The following is a 10,893-nucleotide window of genomic DNA, read 5'->3' as shown; positions in this document are numbered from 1 at the left end:
CCCGCGGCTGCAGTTCCCAGACAATGGAGCGGGAGCAGTGGGGTGGGAGGGAGCGAATCGCAGCACATGGGCTGCCCCCTCCGCCCCGCCGGGTCCTAGTGCCCTACGGATTCCCAACCCCTGCGCGCTCCGGCGACCGAGGTCGGGAAGAGGGCCACGTCCCAGGAAGCAACAGAGGACGGCCGCCTCTGTGTTTCTCCCTCTCGGAAGCTTCTGACCAGGGAAGAAAAAGCCACTTCCTCTGCCTCACCCACCCCCACAAGCAGCTCACCTGTGAAGGCATCTGACACCTGAATTCAGGGACATATGGGATGGGAGCTGCAGGGACAGCAAAAGTGAGGGAGTCAAACGGGGCCAGACGCCAACCACCTGAGCCTGCCCCCTGACACAGCCCTAGGCCACCGCCGTAGAGGAAAGGCTCTAGGTGCGGGCAGCTCTAGTCTCTTGACCAGCTCCACCTGGTGAGCACCCTGCAGAGCCTAGGAGGGATGAGGGTTGCTCAGCACTCCCGAGGGAAGGCCGGCCTCAAGGGTCCTGACCCAGCGTCGCCTACCAGGCAGTTTGGGGAGAGGCCCAGAGCAGGAGCCCTAGCTGCACACTCTCATGTCCTGGGCAGCTTACAAAGAAAAATATGTCTGAGGCCCTCCGCAAAATTGGTCCAGCCTGTGGGCCAACTGGAAACCTTGGCACAGGAAAGTCCTCAGGTGGGTGGTGAAGGGGAAGGCAGGCAAGTCTTCTCCAGGCTGCCCACCCACCTCAGCACACCGCAGGGAAGGGGTGCCCCCTCCGCCCAGCAAGCACACACATTTCCAGCAGTGCTGGTCGTTCCTACGTTTGGAATGGAGGCACGCCTTCCTCATTCCTCGTGCCCTTGGAGGGAAGGGTACCTGGTACCAGCCTGCCTTTTCAGCTCTCCCCTCTGCCAGCTTCACACTGTCCCCACAGGGAGAAGTTGGGAGGCGGAGCTGCACTACAGAAATGGGTTTAGCAGTAGAGGAGACATCGAAGCAATCCAGACTTGGAGTAAATACATTTTATTCAGAACAAGATAATAAAATAGCGTGCATTTTATTTAAAACCAACCAAGCGCTGATAAAAAATATATATATATCACTGCAGCTGTGATTCCACATCAAACCTGAACAGTAAGAACTGGGCATTTTTTCTTCACATCATGTGCCAGGCCTGGCAGAGAAGGACACCCACCTCCACCAGAGCCTCAAAGGAAAAGTGGCCCCTAACCACCAAGATGGCGCACCCTGGTGGAGAGGGGCAACTGGCAGCTCACCCTGCTCTTCGCAGACCACGCGAAGGCAAAGGAGCTGCCTGTGTTCCTCCCGGGCTGCCGGGGTGGACGCTGGTCAGCAACTCCTTCTTGGTTTCGGGGAGCGGAGCGATGGGGACAGAAGTGCATGCAGTTGTGCAAACAAGGAGGCAGGTCCTCCTTCCTCCTTCAGGGTCTCTGAAACCCCCATAGGGCATATAATGCCCAGCAAGGTCCCACTTGCAAGCACATGCCTACAAAGCAGCAGCCATCTTTTGTTTTGGCTGATGGGGAATCAAGATTCTGAGAGTGACTGCTCTTCTCTTGACACAAAGCAGCCACAGAGCACTTTCCTACATACAGTATGGCAGCGGGCAAGCAGAGGGCCCTGCTGGCTCGGATTAAGGCACTTGAAACAGACACAAGGTACATCCTCCTCTCCTCCAGCCCCCACAGGCCTCAGGGGACCCTGTTTCCCCACCCTTTATCCTCAGGTCCCATTACCCCTGCCCCCCCCCCACTGCTGGGCAATGAGGAGGACAGCAGCGTGCCTTACAGGACCATGGTTTGGTGGGAGTACAGGGTAGGAGGATGAGGAAAACAAGAAGGGAGCTGCAGATTTCGTCAAGGAGCAACTTCAGAAGGACAGAAGAGCAAGAGCATTAGGAGGAAGCCAAGGCAACAGCAGAGGGAAGCCAGTTAAGTCATGAGAGACCAATGGCAGTGATGTTTGCTGGTGCAGATGCAGAAGCCAGAGGGAGGCCCCTCCAACCTTCCCTGGTGAGGCAGGCTGGGAGCAGAGAAAGGGTTAAGAGAGCAACTCCAGACAGAGAACCTCAGAAGACAGGGCTGCAAGGACTGGCAGGGGAATGGCCTTTCTCTGTTTCTCTTGGCTGGTGGGGCTGGGGCAGGGATCAAGGTTCTGAAGGCTGAGACAGGGCAAGAAAAGGGCAGGGGGCTGGCAGGAGGGCTGTGTTGCCCCGAAGCAGCTCAGCTCTTTGGTATGACACTGGCGGTGCGTGGGGCATCCTGCTCACTCCTCCTCCACAGTGCGGGCCCCCTTGGCCGCTCGCCTCTGGCGCCAGCGCAGCTCCTCCACCTGGCGCTCCAGCCCACGCACCTTGGCCTCGAGTTGGGCCCCAGAGGCTCGGGAGCCAGTGAGCCGGCTCAGCAGGGCGTAGAGGATCAGCAAGGCCAGGAGTAGCAGGGCCCGGGTGGAAGGGTCGGGCACCGACCTCACCAGGGCCACAAAGCCGGCCAGGAAGATGACAAGCTTCAGGCCCCACAGGATCCGCCCCAGCAAGGCCAAGACCAAGCCGAGGAGCAGGGACAGCAGCCAGTAGGCGACCAGGGCCCCTGCTCCCCATAGCAGGAAGGTCTGGACTTGGCCAGGGCTCAGCTTCAGGCCCTGGGTGAGGTAATCACCTGGAAGCCAAAAGAGTCCGAGTCAGCCAACCTGGAGAAGTGGTGAGGGGAGAGCGGGGCAAGAGCTAAAAGGGTGAGAGGTGCTAGCCACATTGCAAAGGAATAAGGTGTTCTCGTAGACTCAGAGTGATATGGGTTGGAATCTCAGCTCTGTTTCTTGCTGGCTGTGAGGCGTGGAGTAGACTACTTGCTTCTGTTGAGCTGCAGTTTCATTTACTAAATGGGAACAATTCTACTGCCTCCCTGTACTGTGGCTGGCAATTAAATGAGATACTACAGCTCAGCACGATGCCTGATAGGAAGTGAACAACTGGCACGTGGGGGTGGAAGCTATTTTTCAGGGGGTCCAGGTGGGACAGGGTTTTGCTCTGCTGCCCAGGCTGGAGTGCAGTGGCATGATTCCGGCTCACTGCAACCTCCACCTCCTCGGTTCAAGCAATCCTCCCACCTCAGCTCCCAAGTAGCTGGGACCACAGACACACGCCACCACGCTTGGCTAATCTTTTATAGAGACAAGGTCTCATTATATTGCCCAGGCTGGTCTCAAACTTCTGGCCTCAAGTGACCCTCCTGATTGACCTCCCAAAGTGCTGGGATTACAGGCGGGAGCCACTGCCCCCGGCCACGGTAGTTCTTGGCTTGCTCTTTGGCCGTGTCTCTGCAGGATCCTGGGAAGGGTTAAGCAGCTTGGGGAAAAGGCTAGACCCTGACAAAGATGAACTCCCCCAAGTAGGAAAGTACAGGCAAAGCTCTGGCTGACTACCCAGGGCTCCAACACTCACCAGCCAGCCCCAAGGCATTTAGCAGCTGTGCGGAGATCCCAGACAGAGCAAAGAAGGCCACAGAAATGGCTGATGAGATGGCCCACAACACTTGGGACGAAGACTGTGGAAAAAGCACGGAGTGAGATGAGTTCATAAATAACAATGGTCCTCGCCTTCAAGCCTGATCACCAGTGTCCAGGCAAGGACTGCAGGAATGTCTCAGACCTGTTTCTCACCCAGTGGTGACAGGCCTGGGTCAGAGGGTAGGCGCCTTGGGCCTGGCTAAGGGGTCCCTTCCACACCCACCTTCTAGTGTACAGGGATGGCCAACAGGCCGTCTCTCCTTCCTGAACCGGAAACCAGGGCATCTGGGACATAATTTAACTGCTTTGCTGGGATACTCTGGAGGGAGTAGTAGGTGTACTTGTGTGTGAATGATGGAGACAATTAAATACTTTTAGTAGTCACCCTATAAAAGTGGAGCCCTGCTAGCCTTCCAGGGAGTCATGAAGGTGTGTAGAGAACATCTGTAAAGGGATAGGATGTTTCATTGAAAAAGGAGTCTATCAGCTATACTATATTATGGATTTAAAAAATGATTGTCTTAGCCCTTCAGTCCAGCCCATCAAAATTATGTGATACTACGCTTGGGATGCCACTAGGTAAAAACGATAACCCTGCCTTAGGCTCCCAATAAGCCTAACCCACTTCTACAGGTGAAGGAATGGATTCAGGGCTTGGTATTTTGCCATTTCAAGATTCTAGGTCAGATTTAGACCAAAGTGAGACTCTGCAGTCACCCAGTAACATGGGTTTATAAAGATGGCTCATTTCCCAGCCTTTCTGGCAAGGAAAGGGCAGGAGCCAGGAAAAGATAGGGGTGGAGCTAAAAGGCCCTAGGACAGGAATCAAATAATGAGGAATTCAAAGACAAGTGCTGTGTGGCTTCTTTTTGTGGAATTTGAGGCTCTCTGCACCAGAGAAGATGTGGAACTAAGATGAGTTGGCCATTACCAACCTCTCTTTATTTTTCCTTAATGTGTGTAGTCACACAGGGACTACCTTCCTTACCTCTGACACCAGGTGCATGGTCTCTGGCCCAATCCAGGCATCCAGTGTCCCCCGCACAGATCGACCTATCTGGGTCAAGAGATCAACTGGGGCCTCTCTCTTCTGCTGGCCTGGTGGTGCAGAGTCTTGACGGGACTGGGCCAATGCTGAGTGGAGGAGGATGAGGGCCACTAGGACCATCAGGATGGCTTTGAACAGATGCTTTCCCCATGGTGAACTGATGCTGGAGGCTGCCATGACTGGGTCTGCCAGGAGAGAAGCAAAGCGTGAGCTGAGTGCCATGGTAGACACACTCACCCTCCCAGCTCTCATTATCCCAACATCCTTCTCCACCCCTACCTCCAGCAAGCACCAAGCTAACCCTGGAAACAAAGTGCTGTTATCTGGGACAGGAAAGACTGGGACTTCCAACTGGAGCTGGGTACAACCATCTGACTCACAGGTTCCTCTTTCACATTCTTTACCACTTGCATGTTAATTAACCAGCAAGTATTATTCAACACTTTAGAGTGGGTGAGAAGATCTGTCTAAGGTTTGTGCCAGTTCTAAAAATCTGAGGGCCTGTCCCTGTATCTTAGGTGCTATAGGCATAAAAGAATTATAAGACTCTATAAAGGCTCTGTCCCAAGGAGCTTATAATCTGTTTAAGATAAAGCTGGTATAAAAAACAACTTAAAAATAGCACACAAGTAGGATTACTGCCATATAATGGTATAAAAAAAAGTGCTCAGTTATGTGCTCAAACAAGAATAACCGCACATATGTCAAGTTCTCTGCAGGACCATCATGTGAGGTGGCTTTTATCCTCCTCACCCCTACAGGTACAGGTGAAAGAAACTGCGACTCAGAAGTTAAGCATTTTCCCATGGTCACGGGGCTACACGGAAAGGCCAGGATTTGAACCCAAGCTTCTGCTTCCACCCATCTTCATTAGGAGTCAAGTTATATCGTGGGTCTCAACCATGGCTGCTCACTGGAATCACCTGGAAGCTTCACAAGTACTGATGTCTGTGTCCCAAGCCCAGAGGCTCTGATATCATTGTCTGGGTGTGGCCTAGCCTTAGACCTGCAAGAGCTCCCTAGGCAGTTCCCCTGTATGAAGTTGAGAACCACTGACACAGAGTGATCTCACCTCCCCACCCCCAATGGAGGTGCTGTGGTTTGAAGAGCAAAACTCATGTTGAGATTTAACTGTCCTTGCACCACCTGCAGAGCCTGGGAGCTCCCGGCCCAGCCAAGGATGTTGGATCTCATGGTCCTCAGTACTTTTTTGACACCCCATTCCCCTCAGTAAAATAGTGTGACCCCTTCCCTGCCAAAAAAAAAAGAAATTTAGGGGTGAGGGAGAGCATTAGGAGACAAACCTAATGTAAATGATGAGTTAATGGGTGCAGCACACCAACATGGCACATGTATACATATGTAACAAACCTGCACGTTGTGCACATGTACCCTAGAACTTAAAGTATAATTAAAAAAAAATTATATTAGACTCTCCATAGTTTGGAAAAAAAATTCCATTTTGTAAAATAAGTAGATTGTACTAGATTCACTTTTCATGTCTAAACATTTTCTGTGATTTTATGAATTTAATTAAATATCAATTGAATTTCCTTTCCAAATAAATGAATTCCAACATGAAAAAAAAAAAGACATTTAACTGTCATGATGATGGTATTAAAAGGCAGGACCTTTAAGAGGTGATTGGGTTATGAGGCTTCAGCCCTCACGAATGGATTAATGCCGTTTTCTTGGGAGTGGATTAGTTATCCCAGGAATGGAGCTCCTGATAAAAAGGATGACTTTGGTCTGATTTCCTCTCTGTCTCATGTGCTGGGTTCTGCCTTCTGCCATAGGATGCCCCTTGCCAGATGCCAGCTCCGTGCCCTTAGACTTCCCAGCCTCTGGAACTGTGACCCTAATGAATTTCTGCTCATTATAAACTACGCCGTCAGTGGTATTCTGTTATAGCAAGCAGACAAGGGAGGAGGACAGTGGGCAAGGGCATAATAAACAACCTTTAAAGAAAGATACGATTAATCAAAAGCTAACATTCAGCTAGGTCTTGCCATGCACCGCCTCGCTCATTTAACTGTCACAACAGCCCATCAGCTGGGTATTGCTATTATCCCCCATTTTACTGATGAAGTAATTGAGGCAGGTTAAGTAGTAAGTGGGGAAAGCAGCATTTGAATCCAGGTACTTCTGACATTGGACTCCTCACACACAACAACTCTGCTGTATTGTCTCCAACTAAGTCTCAGAAGTGATTTCGAAAGTCATACAGGCTAGGCACGGTGGCTCACTCCTGTAATCCTAACACTTTGGGAGGCCAAAGTAGGAGGATTGCTTGAGCCCAGGAGTTTGGGAGCAGCCTGGGAAACATAGGGAGACCCTGTCTCTACAAAAATATAAATAAATTCATTAGTCAGGTGTGGTGGTGCATGCCTGTATTCCCAGCTATTTGGGAGGCTGAGGGGGGAGGATCACTTCAGCCCAAGAGGTCACGGCTGCAGTGAGCTGTGATCATGCCACTGTACCTTATCCTGGCCGAGATAGCAAGACTCTTAAAAAAAAAAAGTCACACAACAGATTATTCATGAGTTAAAATAAACATGGCATCTACCAATTATCTCAGTGAATTACTGGTGAAAATTACCTAACAATTTTGTGCTTTGTGCTCTGGTCTTGTAACACAATGCCACAGACAAGTTAAGATCCAACAAGTGCCAACTCATTGAAGCAGGTAAAGATCAGCCAAGAAAACAGTATGCAAGTTCAACTTCTATTTGCCACTGTGCTTGAGAAATGTCAGACAGTGCCAGCAAATTCCCTGTTCTCCTTCAGGCTCAGAAATGAACCTGTAGCTCCAGGAGTTTTCATGATTCAGACCTGATGTTCAGAGGCTAATCCATGCCCCTGAGGTAGGAGCAGTCAGGTTTTTGAAGTTTTTGCAGTTACGCAGGCACTCAGTGAATTGACCATAAATCCAGAGCCATGAGGATGGACGAGAGGGAAGAGAAGGATGTCCCAGTCTTGCTTAGTGGGAAGGAGGAGTCTAGGAAAGGGTTCTAAAAATACTACATTTAGGGTACTTTTTGGTCCAGAAACAGCTGCTCTAAGCCCTTCCTGAAGCCTGGAGGGTCAAGCAGGGCTGAAAAACACGCAATTCATGTAGAAGGCCCTCAAGCTGGGAAAGCCTTCTACTCTCTTTGGCACAAATCAAGAACCAGATGGTTCCTGCCTGCCAGTGGTCAGAGATGAGGAAAGCACAGGTCAGTTCCTGAGTTATCTAGGTCATAACCATGTTGGGGACTTAAAGAGCAGGGTTGCTATCTTGGGTTGGATCCTTTATCCAAGGATCTCCACCAGGAGGGATCAAATGTCGTTTCCTCAGCCCTAGGAGGTCAGGGTGCCATGAGCAGCTCCTCCCACAGCAGCCTGTCTTGTTCTGTGCCAGCCCCAACTTTCCAGTGGCCGTCTGCCCCAGTCAAGGGGAGCTAGGAGACCTTGAAATAAGCCCTCTACAGTGAGGCTGGCATTGTCATGCCAGCTGATGTTGTGAAGTGCACCAGAAACCAAATCTAATAGGATTGTGTAGTGTACCCTTTGGAGATAATGAGTGCAGAGATTGGCTGGCTGGTCTGCTTTTTCAAATTGTTTTCTTTAACAGGACTCCTCATTTTTTTCCAGGTGAATCTCAGGCAGTATGGATCACTGCTATTAGGCCTCCTCACTTTGGCCTAATCAAATAGTTTTACTAAAGGCGTGGAAACAGTCTCAGCCTCTGTGAGGAGGAAACATGTCTTAAAACTTCTTCACCTTCTGCAAGGCCTGGCGTCAGACAAATAATAGGCACTCAATAGCAACTCACAATAATACAAAGTTTATACATATCTATATGTATACATACATTATAATATAATTTTTGTGTGGTGCTTTATAATTCACAAAGTGCTTGTTTTTTCATCACTTCATTTAACTCTAACAACAATCTTTTAAGATATTATTACCCTCTTCAGTTTACTCAGAAAAGTATGGCTTAGAGAGGTTGAGTGACTTATCCAAGATCACACAGCAGAGCTGGGACTTGACTCCAGTACCCAGGATCTCCATCTTGCCTTTTTGCTTCTCCCACTGCCACATGCTGCCTTGATAGGACATAGCCCCTGCCCTTATGGAGCTGAAGTTCATCAACAAGCTCAAAGTGAAGGACATCCAGACTCCTCCGAGGGAACACATACCAGATCATCTGCCTTCTGGGCTTATAGGCCATGGTTTTGTACCAAGAGGTATGAGAGGACAGCAAAAGGTGGGGGACAAAACCTGCCACTTCTGTTCGGCAGCTGCAATATGGCTCAGGTGGGTCTGGAGAGCCCGGGCTGGGGAAACAGCTTTACTTACTGTGTTAGTGAGGGGGCGCCACTGCTTATGTTTAGCTGTGGTTTGCTACAAAGGTAGGATGGGGCATTTCACGCCCCTCCTCCCAATCAAGGCTCCTTCCTCCTCTTCTCTTTCCTTTTGTTAGTTTCATTTCAAGCTATGAATCACCAGGTGGCAGGAGGGGCGGCAAAAAGTGCCCTCTACCGGCTCTGACTATCCCGCTGCTGCTCATAGCTGCCCCTAAGGAGCTGCGGTTCTCAACTTTAATTGCCCATCAGAACTGCCTGTGCAGCCTATTAAACAAGGATGTCTGCCCCACCCAGGGCTACTCACTCAGACTCTTGCAGAGAGGGACTCAGCCCTTTGTTTTGCAAAGCTCCCTAGGAATTTCTGATGCATAGCCAGCAGCTCAGGGAAAAGTCTAAGCAAAGCTTCAAAAGTGTAGCAGTGTACAAAGGACCCCAGACTTCCGTCCCAGGCTCAAGTGTGCCACAGACTAGAAGTCTGTTACTTAGACTTCTTTACACCTGTTTACTTAACCTGCCTGAGTTGCAGTCTCCTCAAACGTAAAAGTGAGTGAAGCCGGGTGAAGAGTTGCTGTAAAGAGTTAAGATATTTCTGCAGCAAGCGTTTTGTAAACTAAACATCTATAGAAATGTTGCAGCACACACATTACCACTGACTATGTATTGTAGAATAATTTAGCAGTTTATCAACCTGCCTTCCCCATTACACCAAGCGCCTCCCGGTTAGACTTGACATCTTGGAATCCCGAGCGCCTAGTAGGAAAGATGACTAATAAATGCTTGTTAAATGAATATTAGCAACCTGCCAAAAAACCGTGAGGGTAGAAAGAGAAAGCCATGGAGAGGTGAGGAGGGAGGTTATTTTAATAGTAGATCCAAATACACAGCAGCCACACGAGAAGCACAGCTGAGTCTAAAGGAAGGTCCTAAACAGGGCGAAGCCGCCACTGCAGAGAATGAAGTCAGCGCCCTGGCAGGTTGGGGGCAGCTCCCACTAAACCCCTGACAGCTGCTGCCCAGCAACTGTTTGGGGGCAGGGCGACGGCAAAGGGGCAGCTTACCGGCCGCTCCGCGCCCTCCCCAGGGCCCAGCCTCCCGGAGACAGGGTGTCAGTGGCATGTGCTATTTCGAACGGCGCGTCCCCTGCCAAGCGCTGAGGGGTGGCGTCGCTGGCAAGGGACGTGGCGCGACCCATGAGTTGGGGGCCCCCCGAGGGGCTCGAGCCGAGGCTGCAGGAGGCTGGGCCGTGGGTCGGGATTCGGGGGTCGGGCTTGGCGCTAGCCTGGTCCCCATGCCCGGGAGCCGCTCCACCTCCGCCGAACCTCGGTACCTTGCTGCAACCCTCTTCTCCCCGGAAACATGCGCCTCCCGGGTTGCCTGGAAACGACGCCCCCGGTTGCATAGCAACGAGGATCCGGGTCCCCTGTTTGTTTCGCCCGCTGGGCGCGTGGACCCCTCCCGACTCGGACTCTCCAGGCCTCCCCGCTCTGCCTGGTGCCGCCTGCAGAGGCTGCTGTCTCCCCTTCCCGTGCGCTGCCCCGCATTCCGGCCTCAGCCCGCACTCACCTTTCTCAGGCCACTGCTATCCTTCACGTGCGACTTCGCTGAAACGCGCCACCAAACCCGCGCCTCAACTCCGGGCGTTGGTTTACCTTCTCCGCATGCGCAAGGCGGGATGAGCCCGGAAACTAGCCGGCCTTCCTCACAATGGAAACCCACGCCGGGAGCGCATGCGCCCCGCATTATCTATTGCGTTTCTTTTTTCCCCACAAGCGTTCCCACCGACAGAAGAATGGGATCGGAAGTTCCAGCAGAGAACGGAAGTCTCTGGCTGGAAAGGGGAAATAAATGACTATATCTGGGCTGCAGAGTGGGTAAACTGGATCTTTGAAATCGGAGTGGAAGCTAATGCCCCTCTTGCCACCGCTCGGCATTTTGGGTAATGTAGTTCTCGAGCTAC

At 51.3% G+C, this 10,893-nt stretch overlaps 1 protein-coding gene across 2 annotated transcripts; it reads right to left on the bottom strand.

Moving 5' to 3' along the window:
- Positions 1-1,018: 1,018 nt before the first annotated feature.
- On the bottom strand, positions 1,019-10,893 carry TMEM109 (transmembrane protein 109). 2 transcript variants are annotated; one of them, XM_011963549.1, is made up of 4 exons: positions 10,500-10,893; positions 4,525-4,769; positions 3,472-3,574; positions 1,019-2,689 (listed from the first exon to the last, which is right to left on the bottom strand). In XM_011963549.1, exons 2-4 carry the CDS (start codon positions 4,759-4,761, stop codon positions 2,298-2,300), a joined length of 732 nt encoding a protein of 243 aa, XP_011818939.1. In that variant the 5' UTR covers positions 4,762-4,769; positions 10,500-10,893; the 3' UTR covers positions 1,019-2,297. The 2 variants fall into 2 exon arrangements, with proteins under 2 accessions (XP_011818939.1, XP_011818940.1); XM_011963550.1 differs by lacking the exon at positions 10,500-10,893 and having other exon boundaries at positions 4,525-4,771.

This window comes from Colobus angolensis, unplaced genomic scaffold (assembly GCF_000951035.1).
Source record: "Colobus angolensis palliatus isolate OR3802 unplaced genomic scaffold, Cang.pa_1.0 Scaffold61, whole genome shotgun sequence".
Lineage (NCBI taxonomy): Eukaryota > Metazoa > Chordata > Mammalia > Primates > Cercopithecidae > Colobus > Colobus angolensis.
Note: the sequence above shows the minus strand (reverse complement) of the source record. Positions and strands in the feature narration are given on the sequence as shown.